We start from the raw sequence: 20,143 nt of genomic DNA, 5'->3' as shown, positions 1-20,143 counted from the left end.
GAGATTACTTTGAAAATCTTGCAGAGAACAAACTGATCTAGCCTTTACAAGTAGGATCAAGTTGCCCATAAACTGCCTTAGATAGTACTGAATTTTAGGTACAGTGCAGAAACATTAGAAAAGGCAGGAAACAGTCCATCTGTGTAAAACATATACTATGCCAATTTAATATATGTTCTCTTTATCACTCGTGCTAAACACATTTTCTGTCACATATATACACACACACGCATTTTTTTTAAACTTAAAATACTAAAAAAAATCCAGCAGGGGGCATACATTACATACTTTAATTTCAATTTAATCATACAATCTAATAGTCAAGATTATTAATATAGATCAGTTTTCTTAATGCACAAAGCTGAAGGTTTTTTCTAAAACTATGTCATAGCACCATCTCCCTCATCAGAAGATGCACATGTGAACCACCAGCAGCTAAAATCAGCTTATAGTCTTCCACTCCCCTGCAGTTTGCTGGCAAGTACCAGGTGTCTTTACCATCACCTCTCTGAAGTGGGAAGATTTTAGAAAACCTGTACAAATAACTTCTGGGTAGCTGTGAAAACAAGCTAAATTATAGAAAGAATGTAAACTCCCTCTGGTGAACTGGCAACAGTTTTACTGTCTAAAACTTCCTTTACATAATTATTTGCTACTAGGCCGAAATTGTCCAAGCACTTACCTGTATCTTTAGCATTCAGATCATACAGGAAAATCAACCATGACCTGAGACTGTGAAGGAACGTGATGTATAAAGCCAGTATTGTCCCTCTTGTAGCTACGATGGAACTTGGCTCAGCTAGTGAATGACAAGTATTCTGCTGTAAGAATATAAATATGTGTATTGCGTGTGCTAGTTGTGGGAACATTTCTCATCATGCTTACTCTAATCACTTCTCCAAAACACAAGTGCAGTGTGTTTATCTTTACAGTGTATTTAGTGGAGCAACAGGTACACACTTACTCCTCAGCATTACAGTCGTTCAAGACAAAGTCAAAACCTGAAGACAACAGCCCTAACACGACAAATACAAACAGCCCACCCAGCCTCTGCCCACTTGCATTAAAGCTGTGAGATTCGCAATACCAAGGATCCTGCTGGTTTGACCAAGTATCTTTTAGATACTTACGTTAAGATGTGTATTTTAGTCTTTCAAGCTGTTTCTGTAGTGTCATAGCCTGGCTACACTTCAAACAGAACTTGGTGATACAGACCTTCAGCAGTTAACTTACACTTTACCTTTGTACACTTTTGGTGTTGGTTTTTTTTTTTCCTGAGACTGATAACAAAGTGGTTGGTTCATTTGTGGTTTCTTAAGTAAACTTCACTAGAAAGGGAAGCTGTGGGTTATTTTCACCGATTTTACTTTCTTATTTGTCACTTCATTCTAAAGAGAAGCAATAAATCTGAAGAACGTTTGACATATTTTATTATAAATGGTCACCAATACAGAACCAAAGTCATCTTTATAAATATCTACAAAAAGCACAAATGCAGGTTAAAAAACATTCTCTAGCATGAGCAGAGGGCTCGTGGCTTTCAGTTTTTACTTTCTATGAGCCTGACCTTAGGAAAGAAATAATTTTAAAAGGCTCCTTTTTTTTTTTTTTGAAGTATGCTTTTTTAGTGGTTTTGTTTTTAACATTCACTGTGAAAACACAAGCTCTGTTGATTTATCAAAGAGAAAAACAGAAAGGGTGACACGTGACTTTTTTGTCCAGTGAATCTGGAATAATCCCACCCTATTGTGGTTTTAAAGCTAAATTTAACTGAAAACAGAAACTAGTCCAAAGCATTTCAAAACTCCCACATCTTTCATATTTTTTTTGGCGTGTTGCCTGTCCACCTCAGAGTCAACATGAGGACTGAGCAAGTCGTAAAGGCTTCGTTCCTGTCCACACTGGAGAGTTGCTCTCCCCCGGAGCCCAGGTCAAAGCGCACCGGAGTCTTGCTTCTATTACAACTGTTCAGAGGATTCTGTACCTTGCTAGCTATGCCCGTCCCGTAATCCTAAATCATGCAAACACACAATCTCATACACAGAACAGCCCCAGCTGCTGCTGTTCCTTATGATCAAGAAATTAATCCAGGACAGCCAGCAGAGGCTTTAGCAAGCCTCTAAGCAAATCACTTTAGATTTGACCATAACAGAGAAATGCTGCTGTGTAACATGGTAGTTCTCTGTCGCCCCAGTCATCAGGTAAGAGGCTATGTCCTCCTTCTGCTTTAGGAGAACAGAACAATGCCTGTTAGATGTGTGTGTGTGCGCGTGTGCATGTATGCTGGAGTTGGGGGGGTAAGGGTGAAGGATTGCCCTAGTGGTTGAGTACTCTAGATTATTATTTGCTAAATGGAATTGTCCATCTGCTCTTTCTTTTGTGCTATGCTCAACAGAGAAGTGGAATTGAAGGTGCTATCTTCTGGAGTTTTACCTGCATTTTAAGAGGGAACACCTTCATAGCAGAGTTACCTGTAACTGCATAAAACGGTGTCCCCTGCCTAACAGAGATAAGAGCAGCAAATTAGCTTCCTGTGATTTTTAAACACAAGAATATTAAAAATCCAGTCTACTACTAGCACCACAATGATAGCATTCGCCTTTCCCTATGCTTTTTTTTGTCTTTTTCAAACATATTTCTGTATTACTGACATGCTGGTGTGATCAACACTTTCGGGCACTGCTCTGCAACACTTCAGTCAGCTGGCCACGCAGTTGAATGTAAGCAAAGGGACAGTAAAAAGCAAGAAATAACACTGTGTTCCATTTGCAAAATGTCGTTCTTCCCATTAGCATACTGTACTTGACCCTTCTGGCTGGAGAGGTGTCGATGGTTTTATTCGAAGTGTCGTAGATGATTGTATAGAGACTGGACATAGGTGAACACACACATGGGATCTGGCTTGTAACCCATCATCATCATGTCATCCACTTCTATCAGACGGTCGCAGTGAGCCATTTTCCTGTAGCAATAATAAAACAGGTATAGCAAATCAAGAGTTAAATCTAAGGCCTGTAACTACTTCCAAGACTCATTTGGTGCTCTGATTTGAGCATCGCTGAGGCATTTCAGAAATCCTGAGGTTTATCATCAACATAGAAACATCAGAAACAAGTTGTATGTCCAGTTCCTATGGACTGCCAGTAAACATTGTATGCCTTGTGCTCTATGAACTCAGATTTATTTTTTATGATTGATATCGGCAAATTCATTAAGAATCATTCATTGCTTCAAGAACAAAATAATAAAACAACCCCAAAAAAACAAACATAGAAGCAGGGTTTTTACCCTCTTCTGTGTAAGCAGAACTCACAAGGCTGATTTCTCAAGTTTAGTGTGTCAGTACTAAGGCTGGTGAGAATCACAGAGGTGAGAAAGCAGAATTCAAGTACTGCCTGAAGATTGTGAATGACCTGAACACAGGAGTCCAGTGAATTATCCTGTGTGTGGCAAAACCAACTCTGATTTCAGACTGCTGAGTCTCCTGTTCTACGCATTCTCTATGCAGAGCTTTATCATCTTTTTTGGCATCATCACATGCTGGTGATATAGTGATATACAAGAACAATCATTAAACTCTTCACTGCCCAGCCGCATTAGACTTGACCTGGAAGCACTTCACAGAGATATAATGTGATACTCTTACTGCAGGGGGGTTGGACTAGGTGACCTTTAAAGGTCCCTTCCAACCCAACACATTCTATGATTCTACTCACTCAGCCATCGTGAAGGCCAGCTCAAAGTTCTGCTTGCGATTAGCTGGGTCAAGCTTATTATAATCAAAAGCTTCAGGAAAGAAAGAATGCACAAGAGCACAGAATGCCATCCCATCATTCCAGCTTGAGGAGAAGTTCTGGAGATCAATGTGCTGTCATGATAAAAAAACATACATGTTAATGCAGCACAGGGGAACGGGGAAGACCAGCTGATTTTGCTCACTGCAGTTTTCTGTCCTTCTCTCCCACTAACCAAAGCAACACAGCAGAGGCTTTATTTTTTCCTTCCCGTCTTTGTGTATCTATTACATTATTTGTATTCTGAGAAAAAATTGCATGCTCAGCAATAAAAGCTTTTGTCTGAAATGCCCAGATGCAAAGCAGACACACAATCAAGGTCCCTGATCCAAAGCTGACTGAAAACACTGGGAAGAATCTTGTCAGCGTCAGTGAGCTCTGGAGCAGGCCCAACGCACCAGCTCAGTATCTGCAGAAACTAAGGACACAGCTTATCCCTGTGAAGTATTTATAACTGAAGAACATTTCACTTTGTGGCTGGGAGTAACACTAGATAAAGACTATGCTTGCTTGCTTTGCCTTTCAGTAAGGCCCAATTCAATGCCTGTTTATATACAAATAGGTAGAAATACAGGAAGAAATATGCCTACTGCAAAACCTCACTCTTAGAACAAATCCTTATTTTTAATTTCAGCTGCCACAGTGAAAAGAAACATATTTGGACTCTTGTCTCATGCTGCTTTCCGATCACATAAAATTCAAGCCCCGGCTTTTCTGATAAGCAACTGGTAAGTAATTTTCACTAGTTCTGCCTTATGTATACTATAATTTAGAGTGTAGCAATACTAATACACACTTTATAATAATGCTGAAAAACATTACACAAAAAAAAAACCTAGAAAAAAAAATTTCTTTCTCCTGTAAATTGCTTTGGCAAGTGCAGTTTACGGTCAGGTAAAATTACTAAAATCTCAACTGCAGAATTCTTTTAGCTACACTGATGGTACCTCATAGAAATTAGCTTACTAACACCATGTATTTCAACCTCAACCATTTACTGCAAACTCACTTGTCTAATACCAGTAGAGAGTATTTTGGTCTGCTGTGTAGCAAAAGGGCCACGGTCTCCACGTACTGGCAAAATGTTCTTCAGATTTTGCCATATATAATGAGAATGCAGAAATCACAAGAAAAAAATAGGTGAGCATATACTGAAGTCTATATCCATAAGCACAAGAAGATACACTTTTCAGACAAATGCTAATGCATTGCTTCGACGGACATACAGAATCTCACTCATGCAACCACTGACTGTCTTGAAGTGCTGCCCATTCAAACCATGATGTTTGCATTACCTGCAAACTTGATGACCTCGAGAAAGTTAACTCATTATTTAGCATGTTTTACATTCACATTTTTGAGTACGCATTTTTGGCAAATTCTCCTGAAAGAGAGAGAGCTGAAAGTGCTAGCATGTCTTCACCTTGTATCCTATGGTTTTTGAACGACACCAGTCTAACAGAATTTGCTTAATGCTGCTAGCGCTGGCAACCCCAAAACTCTGCGACCTCTTCAGCTTAGCTCTGGATTCTCCTTTTCCTCTGGAAAATTAACAGAGACGAGATTAAATTACATTCTAGAAAATCTTAAACCTACTTTCAGCAACATCTATGCAACCTTGCCCAGGTCAGCCCCTGTCTCCAGGTGATATTTGAGAAACACGTTGCTGAAACTTCAACTTGTTGGTCCTGCAAGAAAAACTCATTTTCGTTTCACTAAAGCCAGGATTTCAAGCCCTCTTCTATTTAAATCATACCCCCCATCATGGTGCATAAGGAACAGTCCACCCTTTTGGTCCTTAATGAATGGTAACACAAAGTCACTACATCCCGTCTCTTAGAATGTCTGAGAAGGCAGCTTTCACGCACTCTTTCCTGATAAAAGTCACCTGCTTCTTCAGCTGACCAACTCCAAAGCCAGAGGAATATGTAGCTGTGAATTTCCAGGGCTCAGTCTGTGAAGTCATTGAAGCTATACGTCCCTTAGCTCAAAATTCTACATTGAGAGTCCTCCCACCCACTTGTCCTCTGCTGGTAATAATTGACAAATTACTTTCCCATTAAAGGAACCCATTCTGGAGGCAAGGGGTGTGACGTACTTTCCAGCATCATGTTCAAATTTCTCAAAAAGCGCTTTCCTGGCCTGTGCTCCTGAAGTCCGTGGGAGCGTCTGAGACCGCACCAGTTCTCGCCTCCTTTCAACTTGGCGATGTACAGTGGGGGGAGAGGAGTGAGAGCTGGGGGTCACATCACAGTAACTGTCAGTGGCACTGGAGAAACATAACATGAAAAGTATGAGGTTAAACAAAAAAGTAACTCTGCAAGTGCCAGGAGTCAGCATAAAGGTTGAACTGTTGCCTACTCTAAACCTCCCCAAAACAGCTGTTTCAAGAGGACCTGAATGGGTCAAAAGCAATGTAAGTAAAAGTCAAAGTTTTATTGACAGACAACACCACCTAATTATAGAAGAGTCTAAGGTACTTTCACAAAGGAGACATAGCTGGATAAGTCACAAATGCCTGGTAACACTGAGTAGAACAACAATTAAACACCTTTAAGAAAAAAAAAGTTGTGGCCACACAGGAGCATTAAATCCCTTTAATTTCCAACTTTGGGCCTCCTGGAGGGTAAGTCACATTTTAAAAATGGAATTTGAAGAGTAATTCCAGAAGTACTTTTGAAATTTTTACCTACAGTACACAGAATCCTGAGCTCATGTCAGTGTTGCTTCACAGACCGCAAGCTGGTAATTTGATCGAGAAATACAGGATTATGTTCTAATTTGTGTTTATTTGAGCCATAAACCACTTGTCAGCATTAATGAAGTAAGTCACACATTGCATTTGGAAATGTTCCCCATAACAGAGATGGGGAAACTGAGGCAGAGAGCAATGACATCAGTGTCACACATTAATTTCTGGTACAGATGGAGGTCGGATCTGACAGCAAGTTCTCTGGGGTGCTCAGTGTATCATGACTCAAGTATTGAAGTGCTGATGTTGGAACTAACTCAGAAGAAATGTAATGCCAAATTTGGGATAATTTTCAAGGCAGATGCAAGCCCAATTTAAGACATTTAAATTGGCTGCCCTCCCATTTTTCTTGACAGATAATTTGCATGCTGAGGATGCCTGGATATGTCAGTAGTAATTGTGACACCATGTAATCCTATATTAAACAACTGTGACTCCGAGTTAATCAAGAATGCGTAGTAGTCCTCAGCAGGTCCTTTATCTACAAACTAAACTCTAGGCTAGCCAAACTACGGATATTTGATGGCAGTCATATGTTGGTTTCCAAAAATAAGCCCAAAGTACAAATTTCAACACAGCTGAGTATTTTTAAAAGTGTTTTCAAAGGGCCTGACAACTTGCTCCTCCTAACAAAAATCCACCACTAGCACGGAGAGTTTTATTGACTAACACTGTAACAATGCCGAAATCCACAATTAGGTCTGCTTTAAACTGCTCTGCAAAAGATTTTTATTCCTTCCCATCTCTGCTCCACTTAGCCCTCAGGAAAGCTCACAACTTTTAATAGGCTTAAAATACAGCATCTGGGACTCACCTGTTCTCCAAGCCAGGAGAACACCAGTCCCTTCAGACTATACTGACCACAACAGCCTAACAAAACACCAAGAAAAATGCATACCTTTCACCAGTTTTGGTTCCACTACTCGTCTCGCAGCTCTCAGTTGACGCAGACTGAGTGACAGAAGTGATACCCTCTGTACAAAAGCAGTAAAAACAAGATGCATCAGGGCAGAAACTTCTTTTATCTCCCTTCCTCATATGTTTTCAAACCATTTCCTGATAGATAGCGATGCATTGATTTTTACTCACCACAGTGAAAAGCTGCAGGCCTCTGCCTAACTTCCAGTATGCGCTAACAAGCTGGGGAGGGATTTTCCCCAGGGGTTCAACCCCTCCGCAAAATGGTTGCACTGCAGTGAGGATGGTGTAAACATACCAGAAAGGGCTGTGGGAGGATGCCTTTGATAAAACTGCTTTTGGGAAGGTTGGATCATTTCAGGCCCTTGTGCAGACCTCAGAGGAGGGCACACTGCCACAGACATTTCAGTGAAAGGAAGAAATGGTGCTACAGCTCAGCTTGCAACAGTCATTCTGGCAGACATAAGGAGTCCCTGGAAGTCTGACATGATTGATAGCATAATTTAAATTGCTTAATTTCCACCAGGAAACGTTCTAGTTTGTAAAGTAGAACAGACTCCAAAGGTTGCAAAGGCGGCTTAAAAACAGCTTTGCATCTTCCTTCTCCCACCCCTGAAGTTCTACCTTTTGTGCTTTGTCTCTTATGAACCCATCTCTGGACTCCAGCTATGCTTTGTAAATGTGAAAAAACTGAGTATCTTACCCAGTTTTAACACACTAAAGCCAAAACTTGTTGCATAAGCCAGCAACTCATTTACTGAAGGCTCCTTCTATACCCAAAGAAGAAAGACTGGCATCTTAGAAGCAATCCAACCTGACGGCTGTCCAAATCACTCTCTGAAAATGCTGAATTCTCCCCACTGCTTATCGAAGGTATCCAGATCAGCTACACTTCTCACGTCAAACACCCTGCTATACAGATGTGGCAAATTTGAGACCGCAAACAATTGCCAGGTATTTGTGCAAATCTCAGAGGTTTTAAGCTGAGGAGGAGCGTGATCCCTATTCTGGATGAGCTACATCTTTGCTAAACCGACACTTGAGACCACTATGAAATGCCAGTATATTGTGTAGACAGTAACAGCTTGGCAACATCAACCAGATGCACTTTTGGATAGAGCAGAACTCATCTATTTTGACTGAATTTGAAAATCCTTAAGGCATTTTGCCCTTTGACACATTCATATACAAAGGGGACTACTTACTGCTGTTCTGCTCAAAGGAATTTTCTTCAACATCCACTGCCATTACCTTATGTTCAGTCACACTTTTCACTTGGTCAGCTGAAATCTTGACTGCCCAAACTGTCCGTTCTGCCACACTTTTCTCGCACTATTGTTTCCACTTCAGAGATTGCCTAACCATACACATGTACGCCACTGTGCAAAAAGGGTAAATACCCTTCGCTTTGAACTGGCTGAGAATCTGATACAGTTGAACAAGTTTCATGATACCTGGGAAACCGAATCTGCATGCAGTCTTGTTAGCAGTTTTAATATTACCATGTAGCTACTAATCAGAACTACATGCTCAGATCTGAATCCCCCAGACATGCAGCGTGGAATCCCTCCCAATTTGTGTTGCATAAAGACACGCTGGTAGCAACACTCACCTCCAGTGGCAGATGAACCCATTGTTCTCACCGTACTTGAATTCCAGGCCTTCACTGAAACAGCAGAAAAAAAGACAAAGGAAGGCTTTGCTATATTCTTAGCTTTAATAAAATAAAAGTTGAAACAATAATCTGCAAATAATCCCTATCTCTCGCTGGCAATTTTATCTACTCTCTCTGTAATTTCTGACGCATATATATAGTCTGATCTGTAAGTGTCACTATCACTAAATGTATATGAAATACAGCTCAAAGATGATTGACTTCAATCTGAATGAAATGAGGTTTCTTCTTACTTTTTTAAAGAAACCTCAATTTAGATATAAATAAGATCCTGCAATCACTCTGACTCGTGTATATGTGTCAGTCTGCCATTAGTCATTCCTCCCTACAAATGACTTTTGAACCTGTTAGCCAAATATCTGCCAAACTTCTCAAGGGGCCTCAGGTCTCAACGCACTAAAAACTACTGCATATTTCCTTAAAATAGCTGGCCGCATTGAAGAGATTCTTCTTCATTAACTGTGATAGAAGATAGGCTGCACTATGAACTCAACTAGGCAGCAAAAACTCTAGGCAGATGTGACATTATAGCCTAAAGCTCCACCTAGGACCCACAATATTCTAAATCAGAGTGTCCCACCATGAGATATGTAGCCATAGAAGCGAGGTTTCATAATTACCACTAGGTCATGGGACAATCCCTGTAGCGCCAGTTTCTTGAAGTAAAGAAATGGTTCACAGCTTCAGCAAACAAATTATTTTTGTCTCTTTTACCTGACTGGTTGGAAGTTTTCACTGCCATCGCATTTTTGCTCTTGCTCTGTCCCAGCAGGCCAGCAGACGCATTAGTTGTTCCTGTTGAACAGATGGTCTCTCCTGAGAACTTCTCTGATATCCTGGTTACTGCAGTAACGGGAAGGTGGGGCATCTGTAAGGTGACTGCGGGGGCATGGGCCTCGGGGGAAGAGTCTGACGTGTGAAAAGAGGCCAGCTCATGGGAGACTTTTGCCTGACCTAGTGAATAAAAAGAAAAGGAGAGAGGAAGTAAGTTTTTTTGTAGATTTGTGTTACAAAGTTACAAACCAATTTCCATGCAACAACTTTCTTTTACAAGTCATTGGAATTATTCCACCTAGTTCTCCCTGTGGGACATTATACCACTCACAGCACGCTGCAGAAATAACCCTAGTGTAAGTGATCCCTGCAGCGATCGTATCTGCCCTACATGAATCTCGGCAAGAACAACTTCAGGTCATTAATCCACTGGCATCTGCATTTGGAAAGCTCCTCTTCTTCCTCTGTGCAGCCCCTGCCCCCAGTCTCCTGCCGTGGGTTAAGAGTCAGCATTCTTGTTCTTTTCGTGGTTTTATGAAACACTGTGTGCCCCAATTTTCTCTAAAATGGATAGTAAGTCCTTCCTCCACTGAAGGATGATGAAAGCAGACAGGTAATATGCAAAATGTTTTGGGATGCAAGGCTACAATGGCAATCAGAATAGCAGGCCTTATTATCATTGGTGCCCCAAGATAACATGACAGTAATAGTCTCTAATTTATGAAACACCATAGTGCATGTTTAACAATAAAGTTATAGTTTAAAAGTTAAACCCCTAATTAGGAAACAAAGTTAAACGGTAACAGCGCCACAGCAGAACATCCGTGCTGAAACCACAGCAGATTCTAACGCTTCCAGCATGTGAGAGCTGCTCTATCACTGCCAGGATGAGGTATTTTACTGCTACTTCATTTCATGCCACGTTCCTACCTGATGAAGACTGATGACCATTTTCAATGATGGAAGAACTAAAAACTCTTCTAAACTCAGGTTTGTGGTGGTCATCCAGGTCTACACTCTGTCAGAACAGACAACAGACACGAAAGCTAAATTTCAAACAGCAGCAAAAGTTAGAAGAATACCCATAAACACCTGCCAAGAACAGGTCTTCCTTGTGCTAGTGACCACAATACAAGAGGGGAACAATTATCTAACCCCAAGAGCACTGGCAATGCAGGACTTGTGTCAGTCTTCACATAACTTGTCCTCACAGACCCCGTGCACCTACGAGAGGTCTTCCACTGCCGTTAGATAAAGGTATCACCATCCACTGTGAAGGTGATCAACAGAAGACTCAGATGAACAGAAGAGACTGACTGAGACTGTATAAAACACTTAATGCTCTGCAGGTTTTTTCTGTTTGCTGCAGAAAAAATGACATTCTGATAACATATCATAAAAGCATTACATAAAGTGTGATCCTAGAACTTTACAACTGCATCATAACCTGCAATTTCTGTAAGGATAGTTTTTTTCTAGGAAAAGCACCATTTTCCCCAATGGTTTTTCCCAATGTTTGCCAATATAGTTTCAAAACAATTGGCCAAGAATTTTTTTGGGCGGTTCTTCTTTTGTTTGTTGGTTCGTGTGTCTGTGTGTGTGGGCATGCAAAAAATCATGAGGAGTTACGTGATTTTTGGCTGCAGGAATTAAAGAAAGAAGAGACTGCTTCACAGACACATGATTACTTCAATTTAAAAAAAATGTAGCTTCCAAGAAGCAGCATACAAAAGCAGTAGAGTGAAATTCCCCAACTCAAAGTCCATGAAAAAGTTTTAATTGGTTCTAGACGGATACTAACTACCAGATTGGCCAGAAATTTTATGAATCAACAAAGAAAAAAGTCTGTAATGTGCCCTTATAATCCAAAATTCTTATACACTCAGTCCAAACAAGTTTTGTTTTGTTTTTTTTTTTTAAAGACAGACAGAAAGACTGAAGATAGATACCAAAGAAGATTTTATACTGCAGGTAAGTATAAAACCAACAGAAATAACAAAAAAGGAAAGTGGCAGAGTGTATACGTGTAATAACTTAAGTTTGTCTCTGCTTTTTGTACACAGGAAATATGGAGCAAACTGGTGATTTGCTTTCACTTATTCCACAGCTTCATCACAAATTATTAGAATAATTTATTTATAGGGTGGAAAAATATCTCTCTCATAAAATACAGAAACCATATGATCAATTTAAGATAAATCAACAAAAATAGTTTCTTGGAACTTGGCTGATGTTCACCATGCTTCTGTTCACACTCATCCAAACTTAAGAACACCAGACAATAATGTGAACGTACCTTGGAGATTTTTTTTAAAGTGTTTAATCTTGTTAGATGCTACAGAGTGCACAGACCGTTTTAGTATCCGTTACTTGAGATACTAGAACTTTCATTATCTCAAGTACAAATCCCAGTCAGCTCCTGGTAACTATGGTCTGAGATCTTGCTAAGAATTTGTTAAGTAGTATTAGATTACAGCAAGGCAGCCTAAAACCAATTTTGTCACGGAGTATGCAGTTGTGGACTTAGATTCTAATCCTCCCGGGTATTTAAGTGCCAACCTCCAACGGATTTCAATGGAACACAGGTGTATGTAGCAGAATTTGGGCTACACAACCACACTACTGAAGTCAGGGAAAATCCTTCTTGTGACTTTAAGGCTGGGCCCTCCATTCTCAGATCACAATCAGTATCCAGGCTTTTCAAGACTACAGCATAATTTGGAGAAACCATTAAAGTGTATAAAACCCCATTAGCCTGACTTCAAGATGAGCACCTACTGCCTCGTAAGAAAGTGTCTTACAAATATACATTACAATAAAACACAGAAAAGAATGGCGGCAAAACACTGAGATACTGTGAACTGTCTTTAAGGCTCAGCTTGGATGGTGTATTTTATTGTACCGGGTTTTATACTATTTTTTAACCTGGGGTCAGATTCTCACGTCAATTTTTTCTATGCTAGATGAGGAAAAGAGATGGGATCACCTGGCTATGATTTTCAAACAAAACAATACAAAGTTCAGAAGAGGACTAGAGGCTTCCCGAAAATGTGGAAGGTGTACTCTCAGAAAAGACGACTTTTAAAGGTTTGTCAGCCAGGAGTTTTCATTTCATTCTCTTGCCTAGTTTCCAAGTCAATGACATTCCTGGGATTATACATGCACTTAGGTGCTCCACTAGGTAAGAATGCAGAGGTTACATGATGAGCCCGGACATTCGCTGATCTATTTACCACTAAAACACATGAGAGGCTGTTCGGATTGTTGGGGTTTTGTTTTAAACAACCACTCAAACAACCACACATAGCACCATGTTTTAGCACAACTTTGCTCATAGCCCCATTAACAAGAACTGACAGATTTCCAGTATTTCAATCCGAACAAGGAGAACTTTTGCTTCATTTTAATTTTTCTCTCTCTTTCTTATTTAAAAAGAAAGGAAAATAAACTACATTGGGAAAGTTGGAACGTTCAGAACTTCCGACCCTTTCCCAGCATCTAAAACTTTCTTACAAGCAAAAGCACTACCGTTCAGCTATCTAGGCTCCACCAATTTTTGTGGGATCTCTCCCATTTAGAGGCTTCATTACAGACAGGTTTTTCAGAAGAGCTCACATCCAACAACGCCGCACTCTTTAGATAGCTACTCAGCTCAGGCCCAAAAGGAGTGATGAGTTCTTTTGCAAAGCTAGTCTGCAAACTTTTTTCAGGCTAAAATACTTTAAAATCCACTTTGTTGGAAGATGCCAAGCTTCTGACAAACCCATGTGGGTAACAATACTTCCTCTGTCAATGCTGGCTACATAGATCATAAGTAGCAGAGGGACAGGTACTATATCCATGCTTAATAATGAGAAGTACCCATTTATACAACTCATGTAACAACAACATGATGAGTAACTGGTGAAGTTGAAGAAAATAAAGTTAAGGCTAACGTTTTGCATGTCTTACTCAGGCTTGCTCTTAGAACTAATCTCTCTGTAGCTCAGAAGTCTCCATGTAATGCAGGGTGATAATACTTTCCACAGTTGTAGGGCTGCTGGAATTCCTCCTTCACTGCAAAGACGACCTTAGAGATCCATAACTGGAAACTGCTATAAAACACATGTCATACACACATCATATAAACATACACATACACAATCACATACACAAAACACACATCAGATCACGACATTAGAAAGAAAAGAAATAAAATTTTAATTTCCTTTCTGAGCCTCTAAGGTGCACATCTGTTATGTCTTCAAGCTTTTGCCTGCAACAGGGTCAAACTGTAGAAGAATGACAGACAAATGAGATTCCTCTCTTTCAAATGAGAGATTTCAGTCATCCAGTCTTTCATAAAAGTACCAATTATCAAAAGGGCCATGATAAAAATCATTGGATCCAGAAGTGTCGTTTATCTGCGAGGTACCTCCCTCTCTCATTACACATGCTGGACGAAATTGATGCTTCACTCTAGCAAACAGCAAAACCACCACTGAATTCCACAAGGCAAGATTTGACGCTCTGTTCCTTGCACATAAAGAGATCGTCGATACATCAGAAATGGGGAACGATGCAATGTGTGAGGAAATGCAAACAAGACTGCTAGACACCAATAAGAACTCCACCACATTTACTCCTTAATTCTTCTACTAGAAAGCCATTGTCCATCAGGTAACACAAGTAGCCTCTATCTGTAACTGACCCTGCAATTGAACAAAAAGCCTTGAAAGCCATGAGCATATTAGGAAAGCTTTTGCACATGGAGTAATCACTGAAGAAAAACAGTAGAAGCACTTCTCACAGAACCTTTTTTGAAGCAAGGTTGGATAAAAACGGATAGCAGGGAACAATTCTACCTTAGCAGCTTCAGCTGGTGTGCATAGCTATGTCACAGTGAATTAAAACCAAACAACAACAACAACAACAATCTAGATAAGAATCAAGGCAACCCTGGAATGTACCATTTCAAAAGGACACTTACAGGAAGTGTAAGAGAACAATAAGAAGGCAATGGAACTACTGGACTTCCTTTATCAAATACAGGAATTGAGATGGTTTAGAACCATAGTATGTAATGCCCGGTGACTGCTGGATCATTCAGGCTCCCTGCCTGTATACCCCAGGTCATTATGTCTCATGCAGTTACTCCCAGGCTGACTAACTGTTGGGTGCCATCAGGTCACCACAGGTAATATTTGTTTAGATCTTCTGAGGTGGTCACAGCCAGCTATTTGTCTCTCTGCTGCTTTGACCACTGCAGGCCCGTTCTCTGCAGCGGTCTGTCCAGCAGTCTGTCCACATTGTACAGAAACTCTTCTGACAGCATAAAACCAGAACACCCCTACAGTATTTTTAGTCCTCCCTGTTCACAAATGCATCATGCTCATCCACAAACACTGCGGAAAGATCCTAAGTGATAAAGCTCCTTGCAAAATGTAAGATCTGATCAACAGAAAAGGTCAAAACTCTTCCGTTCTAATAACCACAGGCAGGTTAGTAGAGAGATCTCAGTGACAGCAAAGGATGACAAACAGCAACAAACTGCTCAGCGAGGGATAAACCTCAGTTAGTGCAGCTGTTGCCGCAGGATCCCGTTTTAAAATTAATTCTTCAAACAAAGCCTGTTTTCCACCTTTGTGAAAGCAGCGCTCAGATTGTGGCCTAGTTAGAGAGCCAAAGTAAAGTTTGGCATCAAAATACCAGAAAGACTCGCCTCCAGATCACAGTGGCTAATGGCCATTTCAAATACCACCTAAAACTGCACTTAGACTGTTGTACATCACATTTCAAGGACAGCATAGCAGACATTGCCTGAAGATCACAATTAAAAGGAGATTTGTGCCCTTACTTCTGAACTATGCATTGAACTCCCTGGCTTCACTTTTTTCAACCAAATTACCTTGAAAAATAATCGAGCAATATTAGAAAATAAAGGTTCAGACACTGAAGATGCTCAGAATCTCCAGTATCCAATCTGCAATCTGCAAAAGATAGCCTTAACTCTTATCCCAAGTATTTTGCTAGAAACGTTAAAGGCAACAGAACCCAGTCTTTTGTTGGGACACACACTGCATTGACCACAGAGTAAAAACAAACACAACCACTAAATCTTTTCAGGAGCAAAAGGGCACATCTTGATTTGCTACTATTTCCAGGTCAGTATTATTTACTCCTCATATCTTACACTTACAGAAGTCTTTACTAAGACTAGAAGTGTCAGCAATTTTATCACAGGTACTCATTTATCTGAAAACATACACAGTGTCATTTATGGTACTCTGTTTCAAGTCCTTTGGTCGCATAACCAGAAATTGCAAGCAAATGAGGGAACACTCCCTTCATTACAGAAAATCTGGGTGACGGGCACAGTGACCAACACTTGCTCTTTAGCTATTTGAGCACGGCCACATCAGAGCCTTACCCACAAAATCATGTTTTCACTGCATGCATTTGGTATGCGTAGCTCTAGCTGCATCTCTCATGGTTCTCAGTACTGAAATTCCTTCTCGGTCAGCTATGCTAACTCGGGAAGTTGTCCAACCTTCCGGGGAAAATTGTTGGGAGGGCACTGAAGAACTATCAGTACTTCCCTGAACTCTCAAAGCAAAGCAGGAAAGTTACAATCCAAAAAAAAAGCTCATTCTGTGCTTTAATGCAGACTGACACCTAAAGCTGGATATTGCCATAACCTCGATGCAAGTCTTCACAGAGCGTGAAGTGCACACTACGCTGTAGGCGGTGGTGATGGAGCAGGTGAGATGGTGTGAGGAACCACACCCCCTCGTCCCTTCCATGTCACTCGGCTCCCTTCTGTGCCTTGCAATACAAACAACTGTGGATGGCTCCATGGAACGAAAAGGAATGGTCTGAAAGTACACTGCTTACCTTTGGCACATGGGGGAAAAGGCAGCAGTTGCCAGACTACGTTGGAACAATGCATCAGGCAGCAGCTTCACCTTGTCACTTGCCAGCTGTGGGAAGCCCTATGCCCCCATTCTTAAGTCAGTAGGAATGAAAAGGGCTGGAATGCAATACAGACTCTCTGCTCATTCCCACCAATTTAACTTTGAGTGAATTTCATTTCCAAGCTTTTATTTTCCATCCCCAAAGCCTGGATAGGCCCCTGACCAGCCCTTCAAGCTCCGACAGTCTTAAAGACTCCTTAAGACATGGCTTAATCAAGATTACATGAAATAGACTGTCATCTGTGAAAACCAAGTCTCTGGTATAGCACGGTTTTATGTGACTGAATCACGGCGTACTGTCTAGCTGCTACCTCCTGGTGTCAAGGATTGTACAGGAGCTCTCAACTCTTTCCACAGAGCTGGACACATAGAAAAAGTATAGCACAAAATGCCTCAGTGCCAGATGAGCTTCCCACTACCTGGGGTTTCCGTGCACCAAGTTACAAGGCTCCACCACGCTGCAAAGAAAGAGTTTTATCACTGGGAGGAATGTTTGTGTTTGTGCTAATTTAGGTCATGGACACCACAATGAGCATGCCTGAGGCCCACCTCTCAGGGACAAGCTGCAGCAGTGGGGGACAGCGGTTGTGCAGCAAAACCCTCTCACTGCAGGATGCTAAGTCACTATCTAAGGAAAACATGTTACTGCCTGCTATACGCTGAGCTGTTCTCCTTTGTGAGCTTGCCAACTGGTAAACAGCATTCCTGGCACACAGATCGCCCTGAATCAAGTCCAGAAAGGATACACAGATATTCACATACATTTGTATATTGATAGCTGAGACTGCCTTGGCTTCTCCTCTTACTGCTAACCACACTGAACTGATAGGTTGCTACCACTCTAACCAAGATGCCAGTTAGACCAAGCAGTGCCATCATCGGGAACATCTCCAGGTGGCATCAAGGCCAAGACAATTTCTCGGAGCACCTCCCAAAAGCCCATTGACCCCGAACCGCAAAAGAGGAGCCCCGTGTCCCTAAACGCCCCCCCCCGCCAGCACGGAGCCTGGGAACCCCCCGTGAAGCATCTGCCCGTGCACCCTCTCGGCCCTCCCTCCCGCTGCCTCCCTGGCCGCGGCCAGCACTTACTTGGCTCCGGCCAGTGAACGCTAGCTTGGCGTGGCTGGAGAACCTGCCGCCGGCCGGGCCCTGCCCCGGAGAGCCGGGCCCCGCGGCCGGGGGGCTCCCCGCCGCCTCGTCCGCCCACTCCTGCGGCAGCCCCGCCGACCGGCCGAGGGCCTCCACCTGCCGGGACAGGCGCTCCAGCTGCGCCCGCAGGCGCCGGTTCTCCTGCTGCAGCTCGGAGACGGTGTGTGCCAAGGGGCTGGCGAGGCGCAGCACCTCCTCCACCTGCCGGCCCACCCCGTGCTTGAACACCTGGATGTCCGCCCGCATCTCCCGCACGGCGCCCCGCAGCGAGTCCTCGTAGCGCCCCAGGGCCTCGCAGACGCTCTGCGCCTCCCGGCCGTTCGGGTCCTCGACCTCGCCGGCCATGCCGTCCGGACAGCGCAGCCCGCGCGGCGCGGCCAGGCAGGCGGGGGGCTCGGGAACCGCGAGCGGCAGCCGCCCGGCCGCCGCCCCTCCGCTCCCCTCGGAGGGCGCCCGCCGCCTCCCGGCGGCCCTAAGCCCGGCCCCGGTACCGCCGGGCCGCGGCCCGCTCCCGCCGTGCGGAGAAAGAGCCCGCCCGGACAGCGGCAGCGGGGCACGGCGGGAGGGGAGCGGCTGCCCCGCTCAGCCTTCAGCGGGCAGATGTAATTTCAGGAGGCGATGGTGGTGGAGGAGGGAGGGAGGGAGAAGGGGCGGGGGTTGCGGAGGCCGGAGCGGGCCGGGCGCGGTGGGCTGCGGGCGGGGAGAGGGAGTGGGAGAGGGGGGCCGGGGGGGAAGAGGAGAGAGGCCGAGTGAGGAGAGGAGGGGTGAGTATCTGGTCTTTCCCGGGCTGCTTGGATGATGATGCCAAAGTCAGCACAGCTTATCTCGTTCGGGGGGAGGCAAAGGGAGAGGAGAATCGTCTCTGGCAGAACAAGCCAGACGTGCACATGCATGCGCCTGGAGACACGCGTGATGAAGGCTCAGCGTCCCTTCACGCACACAAACCTGTGCACGCACCCACCATACTCGCCCCCACACTCAGGAGTTTCCCACCGTGGCCTGCGACTCGATGGGCATTAATACTAAACTGCCAAATCCTCCAGCAGGTCCGACGTGTGTGCGCGCAGGGTGAGATACACGTTTCTGTCAAACCAGACAGGGCCACAACGGGGCTCTCGGGTTTATTCTTTATTGCCCACTGCCACGCAAGACAATACCTCATGCATAAAGCCTCAGAGGAAAAGGGAATCTGGAAGATATTTTAAGCACCATCAGAGTTAGCCTGTATGCGTTCAGCACTTTATGTCAGGTAGCTACAGCTTTTTTGGTGCCATACAAGATTTACCATATTACTGAACCATTGCCTCTTTCTCTCAGGACCACTGCATTCACATGCAAAACTGATTCACTTACACACACATTTATGAGCATGCCTAGACTCCCAGATGTTTGCAGAACACCACAGAGATAATCCCTGCAGGTCTGCGTCAGAACTCCCCAGAAGTGAAGCAGAACAAAGATGCACACTGTAATTTAAAGATTTTTGCATTTGCTAATTTTTGTAGGTACAAATGTACACTCCTCTGTGGACATGTGTAAGTGCATATATTTGTATGTAATATTCACGCATTTATCTAAGCTACTAATAACTTTAAATAACAACTTATCTCTGCCCTCCCCATCTCTTACCCCAGACTCTTTTGTGGGACCTATTTTACAGCATTGAAACACTGCTGTAGGAAAATGCCAAAGTCTATAATGACTGCTTTCATACGGAAAGAGGTCATCATTTAACATTTGTCAACAGTTGTTCTCTTAACATGCAGCAGCAAATAGCTGAGCCTGTAAATCTAAAATGAGGAGGGAAAGCTGGAGAAATTCTGCCTCGACTTTTAACCCCACCTCCAGGTTGCCAAGGGTTTAAGTATGTGTAGAACCACAAAGCAATAATAACACAAGTCAATTATCACTTGCTCATAGGCAATTTCTTAACATATACAACCTTATGTAACAGTAATACACACGTGTGTGTGTGTGTGTTTAATATTAAAGTTGACAGCTACCAGCTATTAGCTACTGGTACTAATACCGTAATTCTTTGGAAAATATTCCTCTCTCCATGGTCAATATTCCCATTTTTACAATATTTTTTAATAACTAAGGAAAGCTTATACTTTTTCACAGACTA

General features: G+C 42.8%; 1 protein-coding gene across 2 annotated transcripts; it reads right to left on the bottom strand.

Moving 5' to 3' along the window:
• Positions 1–1,413: 1,413 nt before the first annotated feature.
• SMTNL2 (smoothelin like 2) lies at positions 1,414–18,607 on the bottom strand. 2 transcript variants are annotated; one of them, XM_054209692.1, is made up of 9 exons: positions 17,956–18,606; positions 10,844–10,931; positions 9,854–10,093; positions 9,077–9,130; positions 7,445–7,520; positions 5,893–6,063; positions 5,218–5,335; positions 3,717–3,868; positions 1,414–2,962 (listed from the first exon to the last, which is right to left on the bottom strand). In XM_054209692.1, the coding sequence occupies exons 1-9, from the start codon at positions 18,358–18,360 to the stop codon at positions 2,836–2,838; spliced, it is 1,431 nt and encodes a 476-aa protein (XP_054065667.1). In that variant the 5' UTR covers positions 18,361–18,606; the 3' UTR covers positions 1,414–2,835. The 2 variants fall into 2 exon arrangements, with proteins under 2 accessions (XP_054065667.1, XP_054065668.1); XM_054209693.1 differs by lacking the exon at positions 3,717–3,868 and having other exon boundaries at positions 17,956–18,607.
• Positions 18,608–20,143: the final 1,536 nt, after the last annotated feature.

This window comes from Rissa tridactyla, chromosome 7 (genome assembly GCF_028500815.1).
Source record: "Rissa tridactyla isolate bRisTri1 chromosome 7, bRisTri1.patW.cur.20221130, whole genome shotgun sequence".
NCBI classification, from domain to species: Eukaryota; Metazoa; Chordata; class Aves; order Charadriiformes; family Laridae; genus Rissa; species Rissa tridactyla.
The sequence above is the reverse complement of the archived record's forward strand: the minus strand, read 5'-3'. Positions and strand labels throughout refer to the sequence as shown.